This window comes from Cyprinodon variegatus, unplaced genomic scaffold, assembly GCF_000732505.1.
Source record: "Cyprinodon variegatus isolate N-32 unplaced genomic scaffold, C_variegatus-1.0 Scaffold99, whole genome shotgun sequence".
NCBI lineage: Eukaryota > Metazoa > Chordata > Actinopteri > Cyprinodontiformes > Cyprinodontidae > Cyprinodon > Cyprinodon variegatus.
This window is the reverse complement of record NW_015150552.1, coordinates 1547747-1568412: the sequence shown is the minus strand read 5'-3', so window position 1 is coordinate 1568412 and position 20666 is coordinate 1547747. Positions and strand designations below refer to the sequence as shown.

The 20666-nt window shown below is 40.9% G+C and overlaps 2 protein-coding genes across 3 annotated transcripts in view; both read left to right on the top strand.

Moving 5' to 3' along the window:
* zfyve28 (zinc finger, FYVE domain containing 28) overlaps positions 1–13305 on the top strand; it is a 26192-nt gene extending 12887 nt beyond the window's left edge. The window contains exons 2-14 of one of the 2 annotated variants that reach the window (XM_015374240.1): positions 1444–1584; positions 3896–4033; positions 4136–4338; positions 5282–5371; positions 5452–5541; positions 5616–5717; positions 5799–7307; positions 7475–7570; positions 7834–7997; positions 8085–8201; positions 11093–11194; positions 11324–11427; positions 11511–13305. In XM_015374240.1, coding sequence (XP_015229726.1) covers positions 1444–1584; positions 3896–4033; positions 4136–4338; positions 5282–5371; positions 5452–5541; positions 5616–5717; positions 5799–7307; positions 7475–7570; positions 7834–7997; positions 8085–8201; positions 11093–11194; positions 11324–11427; positions 11511–11642 — 2988 coding nt within the window. In that variant the 3' untranslated portion in view covers positions 11643–13305. Of the gene's footprint in view, positions 1–1443; positions 1585–3895; positions 4034–4135; positions 4339–5281; positions 5372–5451; positions 5542–5615; positions 5718–5798; positions 7308–7474; positions 7571–7833; positions 7998–8084; positions 8202–11089; positions 11195–11323; positions 11428–11510 lie in introns of both variants that reach the window. The other variant, XM_015374238.1, reaches the window with a different exon arrangement.
* Positions 13306–16250: 2945 nt separating this feature from the next.
* The window catches only part of LOC107084420 (fibroblast growth factor receptor-like 1), a 44007-nt gene continuing 39591 nt past the window's right edge, over positions 16251–20666 (top strand). The window contains exons 1-2 of the mRNA XM_015374243.1: positions 16251–16593; positions 16885–16974. Coding sequence (XP_015229729.1) covers positions 16890–16974 — 85 coding nt within the window. The 5' untranslated portion in view covers positions 16251–16593; positions 16885–16889. The remainder of the gene's footprint in view (positions 16594–16884; positions 16975–20666) is intronic.

The following is a 20666-nucleotide window of genomic DNA, read 5'->3' as shown; positions in this document are numbered from 1 at the left end:
ATATATATATATATATATATATATATATATTATTATAATTTCTACTGAAGCGTCTTTGTTAAGAAGTCAGAATTCTGCTAAAGGTGCACACTTATAGTACTCTTCATGCATTTTGGATGTTTTATCGGACATGATTTAATACGATAAGTTCCCCAATATATCACACACATAAATGCATTCCCCTTTTCTGTGTTTGTGGCTTGATCTTATGTTTCTGTAGATTCTCTCTTAATCACATGTTGACCTGTATCTGTGCTCTAATGTTCACCTTTTTCACTTTGAAGTTGGAATGAACCTGAGAAAGTAAACTTCCTGTGATTGGCCACTTTTCAAGAAATCCCGCCTCTTGAGATAGTACTGTTTTCGTCCTAGTTGCAGCCGGTTGCAGCTAGTAATGTTCACAAAGCATATAAAAAGATGTTATGACTGCAGTAGCTATATGCTGTAGAACGATTAATGTTAAGTTTGGAACAACATATGAGCTAAGCTAACATTAGCTTCACTGTTTACATGGAGGAAAATTAGGCTTGATGGACCTATTGTTTATACTGGAGCACACCCTTTACATTTTGAATCGATTTGCTGATACTGTCAAACATTGTTTTCCTTTTGTGCCAGGCACCGTGTTTACAGAATTGACAGAGATGACTGTTGGATATGAAGTCAGAATTTAATCTAAAAAAACAGTTATTAGCCAGAAGATGTTTTTTTTAATCATTTCTAGCTGTAACTAGGAAGAAAACAGCTCGGTCTTAAAAGTAGCCAATCACAGGGATTTTAATTTCCCAGGTTTATTCCACCTTCAAAGTGTCGAAAGTTGACATGAGCGCACAGAAATGGCTCCATAACAGGCACACAAAAAGAAAGCCATGAACACAGAGAAGGAGCATGCACTCATGTGTAAATTATTGGGGGCCTCCTGGTATTGAATCTACATGCATAGAACGTTCTAATTGGGCGTGCTGGGTAGTTTATCTGCATGTATTTTTAAATAAAACTGCTCATATGAGCATTCACTACGTGTGCTCTTGGCAGGATTCTGACTTATCCAAATGCCTGAAGTATGAAGATGCCTTTCTCGTCTGATTTGTACGTTATTTCACACAGAGAAGCGCCCACATTTCTGCCTCCATTTGACTCAATACTTTTAAGCTCCATTTTGAAAAATCTTTCTCAATAGTATTCAGGAAAAGAAAAGAAACGCTGATGTAAAACAGGAAAAATTTCAGATTTAACAACTGATGGTGAATTAATTATGTTTGTTACTTTTCTTACAGGGTAGGTAAAAGTCTTTTTCACTGCAACAAGTTGAAAATGATTCTAAATCATGCAAAATGTGATCAAGGGAATCATTTTAATCTGAGGATTTGCCAGATGCTTATTGTTAATGGTTGCTCTGTTATTAGTAGTGATCTTTCTGACTTTCCTTGCATTTCTGAACAGAGGACAGACCCGCAGCTCCTGGCCCAGTTCTACTATGCTGATGAAGAGCTTAACCAGGTGGCCACCGAGCTGGACAGCCTGGATGGGAGGAAGGACCCTCAGAGATGCACGCTGCTGGTCAACCAGTTCCGGTCCTGTCAGGTCAGTCCTCATCTTCCTCTGCCTTCCTGTGCCAGGCATAAAAATAGGCTTTATTCAGAGCAAAGCTGGCATGGAGATAAATTAACCTCCTGTTTGTTTCATTCTGAGCCATTCAAGCTTTTTCATTCACATATTCGCCTGCTGGGAGTTTGGTTTTGGTTTCATGAGTACAGTCAGTGTCCTTTATTCATCCCAGGATGCAGGCTGGGTGATATCACTGATTTACTGGAAACCGATTGGCTGAATTCCTGTTTGAAGCACTTCTACAGATGAGATGAGTTGGATCCGTCTGGGAGTGTCGGTTGACTCTTATCTTGGACAGCTCTGGACTCGCTGTCATGTGGGCTGTTAGAACAGAAGAAGCAGCTTTTTATAGCCGGTGACCGCATAGACACAGATTTTATTCTATGATTAGACAAAGTTTATCTGTCAGGCCGAACATAAATTCCAACATCACACTAATGAAGTAAGATTTGACTTCATTCACCAGCAGTCGAATCAGATATGACTGATGGTAATTTTTTTAATTTGTGTGGTGAAGGGTGGTTGCTTTTTTGCAGACAATGCTGAGTAGGAGTTGCAGCAGCCATGCTGCAGGATGTGCAGATACATTGATGCTGTGAATGAAATGCTCTATGTGGCTTGTTGTGCCTGAGCTTCCCTCTCTCCCACCAGCAGGAAGCAGGAGGAAAAACACTTAATAAGGTCAACACCTGATCCCCGACTGTTACGTTTCCTACACTCTGCTGAGCTGTCACCTTCTTTGGCTTTAGCCGGTTTAATGTTTCAGCTGATGATTTGTCAATGAGCAGCTTAATTAAATCACACATGTATAAATCTGCCTTCATGTTGCAATGATTAACATAAACATGTGTTCTCTAATAACCTCAAGTTTAGGTAGGCGTAACCTTAATTCAAGGTTTTAGATCACAGTGTCAAAATAATATAGCAACTTTTCCCGAGGAGATGATTTTTATCACATACTCAAAAAAGGCAATTGCAGATAATGTTTATTGTTTATTCCAATTAGTTACACATAGTCATGGAATATATTTGTTATAATGGCCTAAATAGGTTAACATGATAAGGAATAAAAAAAACAGAGATACTAGTTTTTGGATAACAGATGTAGCATATATAGTACATATTTCATTTTGACTTCTTTTCCTGATGCTAATATGTAAGATTTGACTTCATTTTGGAGAGAAGACAGAATGTTTGTTTTTACACCAATCCTTGAAGGCAACATTTTATTTTTGTTTTTTGTGTAGTTTTCGCATAAGTTCTGTTCTTAGTTGGTTGCTTTTACCAATTGGCATATTTTAGAGTCAGCACTCTCCATGTATTCATTAATTACTGTTAAATAAGTTTACAGTTACTTCAAATATCGATTAATCATAATTATTCCAAATCATTGTTTCCGCTTTAGTTGAATGGCTTTTTCTGTGTACTGTACATATGCTCGGGTGAAACAGGTGTAAGGCTTCTAAATTTCATTGACCATTTATTCACATCTTGCAAATAAACAGTTTCCTCTGTCATTACCATTTACTTACTCTGCATTAACTAGATTTTAGAGGTAGTGATGCTGAAGCTTAAACAGTAATGGAGATCATGATGCAAAGAAAGTGAGGAATGAAGAAAATGTGGGATGATCTTTACAGATGTGTTTCGACAATAATTTGACTTACGCACATTTTCCTATCATCCTGCATTCCTAGTTTTAAAGGTCTAACTTTCAGTCCACTCCTTTTAGCGAGAAGCTTTTTTTATTTATTTATTTTTTAGATTTTGTGGGCTGACAAATACATTGGGCCACTATTTGATCAAATAGGAAGGTTTCCATTCAGGTTCACCGTCTTTGGAAGCTGAACAAAGGAAAAAAGGGTTTGCTGTGTCTAGTTTCCTTCAGACAGGCTGGTGCTCCTGTCAGAAACCAGTGGTTCAGCTCTCTTTTCCACAGCTTTCCTTTATTTGTTCTCCTTGGTCCAAACAGAGAAACAGCTCTCAGCCTGACATTTTTCCAGATGCACTGATGTAAAATGTGTAATGGGAGTCGTCATTATGACTTTGAAATAAGCCAGCAGCAAGTAAGCGTCTGATCCCTTCACGCAGCGATGAAAACTGCTACATTTCTGCCTTTAGCTTTAGTTAATTGTTTTCATTGAAGGCAGCTGTTTGAAACTCAATGATCTCATTGATTGGTTGTTTTAATTCCTTTTCTAATTAAGCTAGACTAACTGATCGTTTTGAATGCATGACTGGAGATTAGCGGGTGAAAGAAGTTTCCTGAGATTGCTTTTCTCTGCAGGACAATGTGTTGAACATCATCAGTCAGATCATGGATGAATGTATCCCCCACGACCGGGCCAACAGAGACTTCTGCGTCAAGTTCCCGGAGGAGATTCGTCATGACAACTTGGCGGGACAGCTGTGGTTTGGAGCTGAGGTAGATTATTCCCTCTTGCTTCAGTTAGGAAGAAAACAACCTGCAAAAAGTCCAGGTCAAGATAAAATTCATCATAGCTATAAGCTGGTTTGTTTTTTTCAGTGTTTAGCTGCAGGCTCCATCATCATGAACAGGGAAATAGAGAGCATCGCCATGAGACCCCTGGCTAAAGACCTGACCCGCAGCCTGGAAGAGGTGCGCAGCATCACCAGAGACCAGGCCCTACGAGATCTCAACCTGTACACAGACCGCATGAAGGATGCATTACGACATTTCGACAGCCTTTTCGCTGAGTTTGAGCTCAGGTGAGCTACAGACCGGGTATTAATTAGAGCTGCTGCTAGATAACACCTAAAATGAGGCATAACATTATGACCATCATCAGTTTGCTGCAAACTAATCCTAAATTCACACCCATGACAATATGCTGGGTTATCTGGAATGAAGGTTTCAGTAACCGAGGAGAAGTTCTGAATTTATTTGTCCAGGACGTCCCACAGATGCCTGATTGGAATGAGATCTAGAGAACTTGTAGGCTAAATTTAAAGCTCAGACTATCCCTGAAGCAGTTTTGCTTTGCAGCAGAATAAGTATAAACCTGCTGTTTATGAAATGCTGCTTCTATGAAGTGGTGTCTTTTTCTCTGCTTCTATGCCAGAGTAAGGATTTCTTATGTGGCCCTGGGAATCTTAAGCAGTACTGAACGAATCTGTGGGTCAGAAAAAATCAAAATCTTGATTAGTCATTTTTTCTTAAAAAAGAGAGGAATTTTGCCAATGGAACAAGACAATTTACACTTAAAATAAGAAAACACAATTGCATTGGATTATTTCAAGTGCATATTCTCTAATTATCTTATTTTAAGAGTAAAAATACTCATTCGTTGACAAACTATCGCATTTACCTACTCAAATTAAGGGTAAATACACTTAATTTAAGAAACTTTTACTTATTTCTAGATCGTTTTTCCAGCGTAGCTCGTCTGTATAATCAGACCACACAGGTCAGCTGTTACTCCATACATTCATCAGTCCCGGATTCACACAGACTCCTCCATCCATATTTCCTCCGCTCCGTCACAAATAGAAGCTTTTCTAGTCAGCCGGTCATTCCTACCGACTACGTTGCGTTGCAGCATGAAGCACAGCTCCACTCTGTTGTCCATCATATATACGAATCAATGCTTTTTGTGACGGATGACAGAGCAAAATGTGCAATTTCTTAAAAATAAGTCTTCTGCTGTTTCAGCTATGTGTCAGCCATGGTGCCTGTGAAAAGTCCCAAAGAATACGACGTTCAGCAGGACGTGATCGTCCTCTTCTGTGAAACTGTTGAAAGGTGAGTTTTCAGGGAAAGATTAAACTCCTACAGCGACTCTGGTTATGTTCTGATCCTGTTTTCCTTCTCCGTCCCCTCAGGGCCCTCCGGCTGGGCTACCTCACACAGGACATGATCGATGACTATGAACCTGCTCTGATGTTTACGATTCCCAGACTGGCCATCGTTTGGTATGTGTTGCCGTATTCCCGCTGCTTACCTTCCACCCTGTACCACCTTTATATCATTCTGGCCATTTTTTCAGCGGGTTGGTCGTGTATCCTGAGGGACCTCTTAACCTCGACCGTAAATCTGAGGACATGTCAGAGCTCTTCAGGCCTTTTCGCACGTTGCTGAAAAAAATCAGGTAGACACATGAAGAGATCTACTCTGAGGATCAAAGTCTTTTTGTCACAGCGCTTTAAGTTTGGTGTGATTACCTCTGCAGAGACCTCCTCCAAACTCTGACCGAAGAGGAGCTGCTGACACTGGAGAAGAACCTCTGCATCTCTCAGGACGGAGAGTTGTCGACAGGCCAGGACCTGGCTTCAAATGGCATCCAGGCTCCGGTCCAAGAAAACCCTTCTTCCTGCTGCATCGCTAAGGATACCTCAGAGGGGCAGGATGGCGTAGAGGAGGATCCGCTCCCAGTGTTCGCCTGTTCTGATCAGGAGAAGGAGTTGGCAGAGGTGGAAAGAGGTTGGGAGGAAGTGGAAACCCAAAGCGGTGAGGAGGAGCAGGAGCAGGGCCTCCTCTGTGAGGAGGCGGAGGAAGCAGAGCTGGCATGCTCCATGCAGTACGATGAGGAGGAACTGGAGCAGCTCAACATGATGGTGTACAGAGTGGGGGACGAAATGTCCACCTTGCTGTCCCCTCCCAGCCAGGGCCAGTCCCCGGCCCACGGCCCCAGTAGAGGGGACCCAGCAGGCTCCAGTGCGGCTTCTAGCACAGAAGCTTCTCCCCGTAGGTTAGGAAGGACAGGTCTCTATGTGGAAGAGGAGGATCGTGTTTTTTTCATGGAGGACCTCGATGCAGCAGACGCCATCAACGGAATCTCCAGAGAGGCCTGCAGGTGCGTGGTTTCTCCTAAAAGATCAGTGCCTCCCCTGCAGCACAAACCTGGACCTGGTACTAGCATCAATGGGTGGAGTTGTGAGGCCACATCGGAGCAGCCCTGTCCACAGCCACGCAGCCTGAATAGTACCTGCCCCATGGCTAAGACTCCCCTCTGCGCCCCTGGTTCTGAGCCTCTCCCTTACACTAACGGCTGGGACAGGGGGTTAGAGGGCACTGCGGCTGAAACGGCAGAGGTCATCGCCCACCGAATGGGGGGGATGAAGCTGTCTGCCACCGTCATCTTCAACCCTCGTTCCCCTAGCCTCACAGAGCTAGCCGTGGACAAGCTGCTGCTGCCTCGGCCCGCTCCTTCTGAGATCGAGCCCTGCGGCCCCCTAGTGGCCACCCACTGTCTGCTGAACTCATGTGTCTGCTGTGGAAGCTGCGACGACTCTCACGATGACGGCGTCACAGCAGATACCGCTGGACTGGAACTGGGCCTGGCTTTGGGTCTGGACAAACACTGCAAGACCCCAGCTTCCAGCGCCGTCATCCAGTCCGCCGCCTGCCAGCGGCCGCCCCGCAGCCATCATCAGTTCAGGAAGGGTGAGATCGCTCAGCAGACTTCCCCGTCCTCCCTGCGTTCTGCAGAGCCACAAGCAGAGGATTCTGAATCGCTGCTGTGTGAGAAGTGCCTGGTGGCTCCAGGACGGGGGCGTCTTCCACAGGACTGCAGCTCCAGAGGAGGGCAAGGACCCTCCATGTGTGCCCACCAACCAAGCACTGACAGGAGGCAGCAAGCCAGTGGAGGCCGGCAGAGGGATAAGGACGTGGATACCAGCAGACTAGATGATAAGGATCTTAAGGTGGACCCTAAAGAGGACAGCAGGACGTGCTCCAGGTTTGTTAGTGATCAAGCTTTTCTCATTAATACAGCTCCATATTTTGTTTCCTGTTTCACATTTTTTATTTGTTTATTTATTTTTATTCATTACACACCCTCATTTATTTGACCGACAATCAGTTGTATCCTTCATCATTTCTGTTTTTGTTTTGGGTTGCTTTTAGTTTTCAGAAGTCTCCCCTCAGCTCTGTGTCAGGTAGTGACTGCGACAGTGTGTCGGTCACCACATATAGTCTGTCGAGCAGTGCTTACTCTCCAAGGTAATGAAACGCACCCTGACTCGGTAAATAATGTGTCTTACTGCTCAACTTTAATGCAACCGAAAGACTCTCTCATATTTACTGGTTTATGGTTAAAGCTGCAGATGCCACAGTTTAGTATTTTCTGGACTGCAGTAGGGATCATATCTTGATCAAATTCATGTAGGATTGTTTCTTATTTGATATTCTTACCCTGCTAAGGTTTGCACTTTAATCTCAGTGAAGTAAGAACGATAAAAAGTGATGTTTTAATATCTGTTCAGCCCTGTCAGCAGTATGACTCCTAGCTCTGGGACATCGGAGGGCCTGGATCAGCAGGAGATCAGGCTGGCCCTGCAGGATGCCAGAGTGGCAGCGAGGAACAAGATCCGATCCCGGTTTCACAGCAGTAGTGACCTCATCCACCGCCTCTTTGTTTGCATATCAGGTGAAGGCTGTCACTCTTCGCTGTGGCTGCATTGCTGCTCCTTTCTCTGCCTCACATACTTCATAGCAGTGTCTCTGTGTGATGCAGGTGTAGCTGATCAGCTGCAGACCAACTATGCCAGTGACCTCCGAGGTATCCTTAAGACTCTTTTTGAAGTAATGGCAACAAAGTGTGAGCAAGGCGACGGCGATAAACAAAAAAAGGGTGAGGGATGGATTTATTGCATTATGTTAAAGGGGAACACCGTTTTTTTTTTACATTGGGCCCTTGATTTTATGTTATTACATCATGTTCTACTCACACATATGAGTTTTGTGTCATTTGGAGCCGTTCTGAAGATATTCCGTTAGGTTGTATCCAGGTAATGTCTTCCTATGGGCAACAACTTGAAGGCACAAACTAAACTGTTCATCGTTTATCATTTATGGTACGCCAGCATTCATAACATGTAGGCGAATCACTGTCCTCCAGACATCCAGTGTTATATTTTTTAGATTTATATTTTTTTAAAACAAAGCGGAGTGTGTATGACGTCATCAGCACGCCGGACACGAGTTGTGACAGGCAGCCCGAGTGTCTAAATCCTCCTCCGATGTTAAAAAAATAAATTAGTAAAACAGCAACTATAAAAGCCCCCAGCTTTTTACACTGGGTGGGTGTTGGAATGTAAATGTTACCTGTAAATGACTGAAACATGAATTCAGAACAAATCAAACCATCAGTTTTTCACCTTAAGCTGAAGCGCAATTGGTTTATGCAGCAGGACAATACATGGTGTTGTAGTTTAGACCACACCAAGTGAGATCATATATGTATAAAAGGAGAATAATATTTTGTAGTTTTGTTTGCGTTAATCAAGACAGATCTCTCATAAATAAGATCTTGGATCTCAAAGAGACAAGGTGCATTATTCGCAGTTGGGGTTTTTTTCGCTCTAAAATGCACGCAAAAACAATCTTTGCTTTGTTATTCTTAAAGAAATAGTACACCCAAAACATGATTAGCCTTCATTTTCTACTCACCCCCATGCTGAACAACACTCTGGAGTACTTTTTTGATATCTCAGCGTCTGCTCTGCCAATAATGCAAGCGTAGAAGAAGAAATGTGCTGTTTACCTGTGCAAAGAAAGAAACAACGAAAGAAAAATGTCTGAGGACTTCAGTGTTGAGGAAGAGCATGAGTTCTTTGCCGAGCTGAATGTGCACTTTCGTCTGGTTTGGTCTGCTGCGGTTTCCGTAGACTCGTGAACGCGCTTTTAGGAAATCCTATACACTACTGTTTATGCTCTAAAAACATTCTAAATGACTTCGTTTCGAGTAAATTATGGACGCTACCCACTCAGGACACTTGGAATACATTGGACGAGCAGTATGCAGGAATATTGACACGTTTTTTGTGGATTTTTATGGACCTTTCTGCCTCGGGCGCCATAGACCTCCATTATTTGAATGTCAGCAGACAGCAAGAAGCCTCCCAGATCTCCAGATGCATTTGAGATATCAAAAAAGTACTCCAGAGTGTTGTTCAGCATGGGGGTGAGTAAAAAATGAAGGCTAATCATGTTTTGGGTGTACTATTCCTTTAAAGCATCACACTTCAAATCATGTAAAACTCATTTAATTTCATTTCTTGAAAAAGTTAATATTATCAAAACTGATAAGTCACAATAAACCTTCCATTTCAGAGAGAAAGAATGGATTCAGTACTAGTTAATTTAACGCTCCGAGTCCCCGGGACTGTAAATCTGATTGTCTATCAAATAAAAATTTAATGCAAAATAAAAAATAAAAAAATCTTAACCTTTCAAGTGTCCGATCCCCCCCAGAAGCCAAGCAGAGAGCAGACTGCTTGGTGCTGCACATCAATTTGATGTGACTTACAAACAGTAGTTGTAGCTTAATAGTAAATAGGACAACTGCTGCACAGTTGAATATTTATCTGGATATTATATTCATCTATCTACCCACCTATCTGTTCAGTTTTATTACTTTGGCAATAACACTGAAAATCCAGTGTAAATATATTACTTTGCAATTTTTATATATTTTTACAATGGACTGTCAATTTCTGAATAAAACATTGCAGTTTTTATTAACACTGCTTCTGTTGTGTATGAGACCGAATGGCCCAGTGCTTGTTTTCCAACACGAACAGAAGACAGTGCATTCTGTACGGTGAAGTTGGTTTCAGGTTGAAAATTGGATATTCTAGCAGCTGATCTAACTCACGGTTGATCTGATTCGGGATCAATTCTAGAGCTGTTAATGTTCTCTTAGGTTCACTTCAAAATCGGAGTCACTCAACGGCTCAACCATGAGTGACATGCTGCTGACTCTACGGAGCTTGAATATGTAACTGGAAATCACTTATCAGCTGATCGCTCTGTTGGCTGCACAGCTGTTTAAAATGATTCTGGTAACAGATCTGAGGATTCTCATCACGTTGTTATATTAAATACCAAATATGATTTTTTTTAAGTTACCTCAGGTAACACAGTCATCAGCAGAGAGCCTATAGCTGACATTTGGCTCTGAATGTGGAATGATGGGGGATTCTTCTAGAGTTAAATGAGCTGCATGAAAAAGCTGAAATTTCAGTAAGATATTTTTTGTTAACATTGTGGAACATTACTCTTTCCTTTTTTTATGCAGCTGCTTTTCACTGGTCCTCTCGCACTACTCTACACTCTGGGAGATACGCACAGGGTGTCAGTCAGTGTCACACTAACTATGGGCAGGTGGCAGATGCTACTGTGGGATCATTATACTACCGATGACTTGAAGTTTTTATTCACGTTTTTTTTTTTGCCGTGGTCCTTTTATAAATATTATCAGTAGGGTTTGGACAAAGCCTATGAGCAAGAATCTTGACCTGTCTTGTTCAAAAAACCCGACACTGCCCTGTCAACCCTACAGATATAATGTTTCAAATTATTTACATATAAAGTCAGAATTTCTGTTTAGTTGAAAAGCTTTTCTCAGTCTGCTACCAAAAGATGCAATCAGGAGTTTTATTATTTTTATTTCCTTTTTTCTATAAAATAAACAACTAACAGTGTGCAATGCTTTAAGTTTTCCTCTCTGATGCCCAGTAGGTCCTGTCCTGCGCAGTGCAGTGCTGGAGGATTGTGCTCTCTGTCAGGAGACGATTTCATCATCAGAACTGGCAGCCAAAGCCCGGGAGGGACAGTTTGAAGGTCAGCATATCCACAAACTCTCCCACACCGAGCGTAGCTGTCAGCTTGTTCCTCCTTCTCTTCTTTCTCTGGAGATGTTCAGCTTGTGACAGTTCCCCCTGCATGTTTTCCTCCTATTTCTCACTGCAGACCCTCCAGACTGGGTCCCGGACGACGCCTGCAGCTCCTGCATCGCCTGCAAGGCTCCCTTCACCGTCATTCGCAGGAAGCACCACTGTAGGAGCTGTGGAAAGGTTAGAGTTCCCCATTACCAACGCTCCCACAGCTAATGTGGACCTCAGTTTGTTCCTGTTTCTAATTCCTCCTCTCCTCTCAGATCTTCTGCTCCCGCTGCTCATCTCATTCGGCTCCATTACCTCGGTACGGCCAGGTGAAGCCTGTGCGAGTCTGCACACACTGCTACATGTTTCATGTCACGCCCTTCTACAGCGACAAACCCGCCATCTGATCTCGGATCAGTACTGAAAGCACACAGTCTGCTCCAAGAACATATGCAAGGGACAGATTCACTTCCACAGTGCTTCTTCAGTAAAAAGGTCATGAATGTACTCGCTGAGCACAGCTGCAGGATAAAGTGGTTAAAAAGGGGCCAGGCGAGAAGCTCCAAATTCGATCGGAGCACTGAAATGGCAGCATGTTTATCTGCAGGCACCTGTCTGAGAGCCGAGCCTTTCAGAGCCAGCAGCAACGCTCGGCAAGAGTTTACAGAATCAGAACACTTTTTCCTTTCTGCAGGTGCAAATAGGGAAGCTTTCTGTTTGCTTCAGCGAGCTTCCCACATCTTTCCCGGCGCTCCTACAGAACTCAGATCAGTCAGAAGAATGTAAGTCAAACCACCGTGTAAATAATAACGATTCTGTCTGTAAGCTTCGGAGCCACTAAACAACCTCAGCAGGCTAAAACTGACAAGTAATATTTTGATAAGAGCTTTGTTGTTTAGTTTTTTTGGAAGGTGATTAATGTTTGTGTTTAGCAGAAGAGGTCTGGATGAGTTTGCTGCGTGGCTCATGTGCAGTTGATATCTTTTCCTTCACTGCTGTCAGCCTTTGACCTTTAGGAGCTCAGACTCTTGTCAGTGCCCTGATGAAGCACTCTCAGGTGCGTCTAAACGCAGGAACACAGGGCAGATGCTGCCCTCCTCTCTAAGCTTCCTCAGTAACGTTTCTGTGCAATATCTTTGACTGTAATGCTTCTGCACACCGACGAGACAGACCTCCGATATTTTTGTTCGAATTGGTTCGTTCCCGCTGAAAATATTCTGAAACAGTTGTGTTCAAAATAACAGCAGCTTCACATCACCGAGGAGTTCAGTCAACGTTTCTGGTAGAAATTACCAGCTGAGTGAAAGAAAGCAGTCAGAGCACAAATGGTGCTGATTCAGTGAAGTTGTTCAAAATGATCTGATTTTAGGGAGAGAAGAAGAGAAAATGATTGGCTGTCTCTCTTTAACCACATTTGACTCAGCCCTGAAACATAAGGATGATGGGGCGACTCACCTGGTTAGAGCAGCACCTCACACCTGTTCACTACCTGCAGAAACCCTGCTTATACAGCTAAATATTAAGTTAGAAATTCACAAGAAAGCCATAATCTTTCAGTTAAGATAGTTCATGTTTAGTTTATGTGGACTGAAAACAGATTGGATTTATTTATATAATCCTAATTAATTTGCCTGTAAAGCAATAAAATAAAATTATTTAAAGGTGTTTTTTATAGAACTGCATCTATTTTGAACACAACTGTGTATGTTTCAGACTGACTGTATCCACCTCTCTACTGTCTCTCCAGCATCTTCCAGGCAGATGAGATGTAAGAGCAGTTTTTAGTTCCTTTCTGCTCTGACTGAAATCACCTTCTCAGGCTTTAAATGTTCTGAATTACCTAGCAATCCTCATTGCATCTAAAAAAAACAATATTTTTTTTTCTTTTATAAAGAATGCAGATTAACAAGGAAATGTATTTACTTTAATGTAAAGAAAATGATTCATGCAGTTGAGATAGATGGGATATTCTGTGATTATTGTTTTCAGAGCTTTTCCTTTTTTTTGTAAAACTTACATTAATTTCCTTAAGTGTAAAATATACAGATGAATAATGTTATATAGTTTTAAATGGGATGTATATTGAAATAAATATCTTTTCTGTTTGAACATGCTGTATGGGTTCCTTCTCATTTGATGCTACTGATACTAATGTTTCTGAAGCACAGGTTTGTCTTCATTTAGTTTACTTAGTTTCTTCTATCCTGAGAAGGAAACGTTTTTAATATTCTGAAAGAAATTCTCATTTAAAAATGGAAGATTTTTCAGCAATTATCCATTTCTACCTCCATGAATAAAAAATTGCTTGAAGGGGGGTGGAAACAAACACTGGGACAAAAAAAAAAAGATAAAATATTAGGCTTTTTTTGTTTTAAAGCCCATTTTGTTTTAAAGGCTCTATTTATATCCTGGGGCTAATTTTACAAACAACCATTCTTGTTTTACCTCCTTGTCTCTGGTTTTCTTTAACTTTTATTATAAGTAAGATGATAATTTCCTAGAGATCCCAATTTTTATAGCAACAACATTTTTTATTAATTTCTTAATCTGTACCTTTAGGATTGTTAGAATTGGGTTAACTTTTATCTGTCCCTAACTAGGAAAATTCACAGTCCATCAGCAATAAAGGGATATTTAAATCCAGACACAAAGGTACACAAAACATGTCAAATCTATGCAGCTTCAACAAAACACTTCAAAAGCTAGAAATGGTCTAGTTGTGTTTGACAGGATTTTTAGCTTTTCTTAGTGCCATTTTCTTAGAAAATCTGGCAAAATGATAAGATATTTGTCTTTGTAAGCTGGTCTTCTAACATGTTTAAACATATTTAATTTTGGGCTTCTTTTAAGAACCCGAAAAGCACATTTAAGCACAGAGGTAGTTATGTAGACTTAAAACTATATGTTTAAAAAAATGTATTGTAGTTTAATAAAAGCAGAATAAATATATATTTTTGTCACTCTATTTGATTTGTAATTTATGTGAGCTGAAAGACTGCTCAGAGAAAAGCCCTTACCACAGAAACAGTCCATACCTTGAAATGTTGCTTCAATATTTCTATATATGCCCCACTAATTATTTTCTTATTGTTCAATTTATTTTTATATGCTTCTTAAACGTTTTGGAAACTTAGTTATTCTAAAAAATATACATTTGTAAGATAATGAATATTGATAGATTATTAACTGCTTGCAAGATGATTATCTGCCAGCAGGGGGCAGTGCAAGCTAAGTCTGGGATATTTTTAGGTTACTGCAGAGGTTTCAAATATGCCTTTTTTTCCCCTCCCAACGTTTTCTTCCCTTATTTTTCATAAACTGTTCCCCGCACAACAGTGTAGATTATACTTTATGAATCTCGTACATCAGGCTGAGAAATGATACGTTTGTCATGCCGCCATATTGTTGGAGGCAAGTTATCACTGATACAGGACTGTCTAGAAATTGGATTTTCTAAAACTCCTTAAGTTAACGTCAATTTTAGAGCTAGCATTGGTGCTAAAGATAAAATCTGGCAATATATGCAAATCAAAGGACTAAAGAATTTGCATATAGCACCATGTAATTAAAATTATTTCAACTGGCTTTAGTTAAGTTATAGAAGTATGTCAAGAAAATCAGTTTTGCTTTGGCTGTAAAATAAAAATTAAATTGCATTAAGTTTTTGCTGTTTTGTTCTATGAGCCTTATTTGGTGATTAGAGTAGATGTTTTAGTCTTGGGCGGTTCATGAGACAGGGGCCTGCAGGGGCCAGTGCCCCTTTAGAACTGGTCCAGGCCTCTTTATTAAAGTCAAAACATTAAATACATTTCTTATGGTTATATGTAGAAGAAACCATGTCTGATTGGTTTGTTGGATCTCTTTTATTTTTCTCCCTTTGAAATTAATTTTAACAATGATTTCAAAATAAAGGTGCTGTTGATATAGGATCATGATTACCAATCTTTAAAAGGCCTAATATGCCGATTCCAGTTTTGAGCAATACTGATATTTTCTTGATAGTTGTTGATCACAATGCAACTTTAATGTTTCTGTCTTATCTTATTGAAAAGAGGGCAGTACCTTTAAAATAGGAAAATATTGTTATAACTGCATAACATAACATTCTCAGACACAGATTAAAAGTTTAAAGCATTGACAGCAGGGGCGGAGCTGGGGGGGGGGGCACCCCTTTTATCTAGATGGATGTTTAAATATATTCGTCTATTTGTTAGCAAAGGCTGTGGGAAATTAGAGTTTGTCTTTATTTGGAAAATATGGATGTTGTGGTTGTTCATTATCCTTTTGGATCAGTATAGATTGATTCTAAGATTCTGGTGCAGATCCGCTTTAGGCCACCCTTCAATTTATAGGGGTTATTGCCTGACGACCCTTATAAAAATGTTCTGGCTATACCTCTGATTGAAAGTGGCTGATTTTCAGACCTTCACAGATTTAGATGGGTATAATTGGGTTTCAAGTATTAGTCGATCACCGATCTCCCAAAATTAAGGAAATTTGGGCTGATAAATTGGTGCACTCCTATTTTTTATCTGCTGTATCTGGCGTCGACATCAGCTTTTTAGTTCTGCATCTCATTTAATATATCAATGAACTATTAAACTGTTTTTTTTTCTTTTCACCAATGAAAAAAACACAGTCCCCACCCTGCCCCCCTTGTTACATTTGATCTAGAACTATAACTGATTTTACCAAAGTAAAACAGGCTTTACCTAATGTAGAATTATCAAATAAATCCAAGCATCTATTATTTCCAAAGCACATTGAAAACTACAATAATACAACAAAATCTGCAAACACACTTAAAATTGAATTTTAAAAAACCTGGAAAAAATAGGTATTTTTAAAATAAGATTTAGGATGACTAGAGAGAAGGCTGGTTAATCGGCATGTAATAATAACAATATTTATTCTGCTATTTGTGTGTTTTTCAATGAAAATGCCTCTCTCAATATGGCGACGACGTTTGCGTATATTTGCCCGGTCATCTGGGTGTCATTGGCCTGCCGCTGAAACCGTGGGGCGGTCTCGGTCTGTGATTGGCCCATGCCTAAAATTGTGGGCGGGTCAACGACGCTCGGGTCTCTGGCTCCAAGTCAGTCAGTCCAGGAGGACTGAGGACCGTCCTACGGACCAGACCAGCGCTGGTTTCACCCTTGGCTACCCCGCTGCGTTTACAAGTGTTTTATCGCTGTTTTTTCCACGGCCGGACAGTCCGAATATCAGCCTGCTGGAGACAACCTTGTTGGGCTGTTAGGAGACAGTGGACCGCTGTCAGCTTTATTCATGGTCTCAAGCCGAAGTTCAGGAGAAAGTTTCTGTCAGGAGGCTGCCGCAAGGCTGAAGCTCTAATATAAGGTATGCCATTTTTTTTACACAACTTAAATACATGGAAACGCTTTGAGTTTACACCAAAAATATTCCTACAGTTGCTTTACATTTTAATGTTATAATAATGAGGGTATTTATTTTTTTACTTGTAATGAAATTAAAATGTGTTTCTGGCATGAACGTGTTATATGCATGCTGATTTAGTTATTATTGTTATTTATTTATAATAAATAGCGTATACTCATTTAGATTTTTTTCTATTATTTTTCCTGTTAAGTTATTAAAATATTCCATTCCATGTTTTTCTTTTTGTTTTAGGGACTATGAATCTGTGTTTGGACAGTATGGACATCCTAAAGATAATGCTGCTCATCTTTGAAGCTGTGTTGCTGACTGACTGTGCAAGAGGTGAGGGTTGGTTCTCCAATGTTCTGTTTGTTATAAAAGCTTGTTATGGTCATAGGCAAAAAAGCTGATTCCTCACCATTAACCAGCTTAACTAACTGGTTTCCTGTCAGGGTGAAGAAAGTCTTGCTTGTGCTCTTTTTCCTAAACATTCAAGGACAGGAAAAGTCCAAACTAAAAAAAAATAAATAAATAAAAATCTTCCCAAAGTCAACATTGGGAGGGAGAGAGGGGGGTCTGTTGGCCCCTGTCCTGAGTTTAACTGCAGCGTAACTAAACAAACACCATCCATCAGCTTCCCGGGTGAAAGAACAGAGTCCAGCTCTGCGATGGCTGCTGACCTGCTGCTTCACATCAGGCGGCTTTATTCTGAAGCACTGAGCAGTCTGGGAAGCCCTGGTCCAACCATTCCATGGAGCCACTGTCAAACTGTTTTGTTTTGTGAGAATGAGTTTTTCATGAGCTCATTAAGCAGTTTCTGTGATTTCATTCAACAACAGCAGCGACTAACCATTCTGAGAGGCAGTGAGTGAGCATGAGTCAAAGCTGAAACTGTTGAGGCGTTTTTTTCCCCCCCACCAAACAGCCACAGTGTCTATCCTCTTCCTCAGCATGATAGGAGCTGAAGAGACGTCTGATCGTCGCAGTACCTGCATGTGTGGGACGTGGCAGGAGCGGGAGCTGGCAGCACTTTAGAGGCCCAGATCTCTGTGTCTGCAGACAATGCCTCATTCACAGCCTGGCAGCCGGGCTTTCACGGCGCGACTAAATCAAAAGTAAACAACTCTAAATCAGATTACGCCGGCAATTTTCCATGTTTACAGATGAACATATGTCAGAAAAGCCGGTGAGACGGCGGATGCTTCTGCTTTAGCACAGTCTGCTGCTTTTTTGGAAGCGGCTGCAGATGCCAAAGGAGATGCACACAAGGCGGAGATGTGGTTAGCACATGATAAGTTACAAACCGTAAATATATGACAGTTCTTCCAGCAGAGCCAATGATACACAGAGTTCTGTGTTACAGTCTCAAAGCAGCAGCTGGACTACAAACTTTATAGTGAGGGAGAGGGAAGGGAAGCCGTAAAACCGTCACTATAAAAACGAGAACATCTCTGACAGACGCGAATTAAATTATAAAGAACATCCTGCGTGTGAGACCATAAAAAAACCCCACCAGATATGTTGTTTTCCTGCTGCTCTCTAAACGAACTGGACTGAGTACCTGAGGAGACGGCAGGATTTAGGCCTGTTGCTGTCAGTCATCAGGAGACATCTGACACAAGAGGCCTGCCCTCATACCACATGGAGTCCCAACACACACACACTCTGGGGCCCTCTCCCTTTTTTACTACAGCAGCTCTTGGATTGGCCACCCCCCCTCCATACAGCTGCAGAAGGTGGCCAGTGATGTGTCCCAGCAGAACCAGTAATGTGGTGACAGTCTCAGGGACTGCTGGGCTCCACTCAGTAAAGAATGCAGCCTAAACATATATTTAGAATAATAAAAGGATAGGATAGGCATGTAATACGATGATGTTGCTTCTCTGGATCTCTGAAGCATCTTTGGATTGGTGCACTGGGGATAAGTGCTTTTTTGTCTTATTGCGCATAATGCACATCCACACAACCAAAACAATATTTATATTTGTTTCATTAAAAGAAACAAATGAGTCTAAAATATTTTCCAACAGCAGCCTGTCATTCCACTGCACTTTTTGGTTCTGTTTAGTTTTCTTTTTTGAGTTTTCAGTTATACTTTGATTCATGTCATTCTGTGTTTTCTAGTTTATTGGTGTTATTCTAGGTATTTTTTGATTGTATTTGAGTTCTTAGTTATTGTTTGGCCTATGTTGCTCTCTTGTTTCAGTCTCTTTTTCCTTAGCTCCCTTCTAGACTCCTCTGTCCACACCTGCTCCCAATCTGCTGATTAGCCTGGTCTTTGTTCAGTCTCCTATTTATACACCTCATGTTCAGTCACTGTTTGCTGGTTCCTTGTTGTTGTTTTGTTGCTCTGTTATCATTATTTTATGTTTTTGGATTTTTGTCCTTGTTTGTAGTGATGGTGAGATGAGGCTTCATGAGGCATTGAACCGTTTGGCCAAATTGCTTCAACGATCCCCACAGTTCATTAGGCTTCATGTGAACATGTCATCACCTAATGGTGTAAAGCAGAACTACAGTTAGTAATAAAATCTGTGATTTTTTGCAAACGTTTTTTTCTTTTTTTCCCCTTTTAAGTGCCATTGAAATTGTTAATTGTTAGTGTGTCTTATAAAATCTTTTGTAATTTTTTTAAGTGTAAAATTTCTTAGAACAATCATTTAAGGTGCACAGTTTTTCTGCCATTTTAGTGAAATAAGTTCGACAGACAGTGAAAGTGTTTGTGCAAATTGGGCAATGATGAGCAAAATGAAAGGTGTTTGTCATTTTTATTCAAACATGATAGTTTTTCCACATTTTTTGGTTTTATTCAGTCGGAAGTTGTGTTCAACCAATCTTTTGGCTAAACCGACCTAATTTGGCAGCGTTTTTACCCAATCTATATTTTTACTAGGGCAAACCAATGCAAATTAGTCTCATTAGCCAAAATAATTAAGTTTAATCCCAACTTTCAAAAGTCAAAGTTAAGTTTTGAACCATTAACCTCAAGCGTGAGAGCCTGTGTCTTACAGATGACATCACTAATATGGATAACCATAGAACGGAGAAAATACTCCTTAATGCTGACGTGCTAACACTAACTGTGTCCGGTGGCTTGCTCAGATTTAGATCATTACATTGTTTATTCTCATCAAAATAGTTTTAAACATCTAGATTGGTTGTTTTTCCAACCAATCTATTCTTAGAATCTATTCGAACTCTATCATACTGACAGCAGCACTCCTCCAATCTCCAACATCATGACTGAACGCTGAGGCTGTTTAAATTCAAAATTCTTGCCCTTCCCGAACCGCTTCCTGAAGCGGACACGTGGTATCGCAGTAGCGAGGCCTCGGACGTCATCAATTTCGGCCCCTCCTCTAAATGAATCACACCTCGATATGCGCTTCGGGGAAACGCCCCCTCCATTACTCGACACACGCCTCGAAGCCTCGGCTCATCTCATAACGTCACTACCTGTTTGCCTCTGGGTATTTATTAAATCTACAAGACTCACCTCTCCCCTCTCACCTCTGCATTTGGGTCCTCAAAAAACCCCACTTAACCCTGACACAGTCAACTTGTTAACGCAAATCGCATGCACTTATTTAGTACTACTGCTACCACTATCAATAATACCTAGTTGGTTTCTGCTCTGCATATCTCTGGCGGTCATTAGGTGAAAAATAGGAAGACCCTGCAGCTGCTTCCAGTCCAGCACACACACGCACACTCACACTCCCTCCTACCAGCAGTTTAGTGAGAGACCAATTAACCTAACATGAACTTTAGGAGAAGGCCAGAGTACCTGGAGAGAGCCCACCCATGCACAGGGAGACAATGCAAACTCAAAGCTGAAAGAGCCTTGATTTGAGGCGAAGACTTTCCAGCTGAATGCTGCACTACATTGCTAAATAATGAGAGTCTGAATAATACTAATAACACATTTTCTTATCTCTGTACTTGTTATATATAATTGTTGTTATGGTAGCAATATTATGATGATTATCACACCTCTAAACCATTTTTTAATATGAATTTTAGAACTCTTGCTT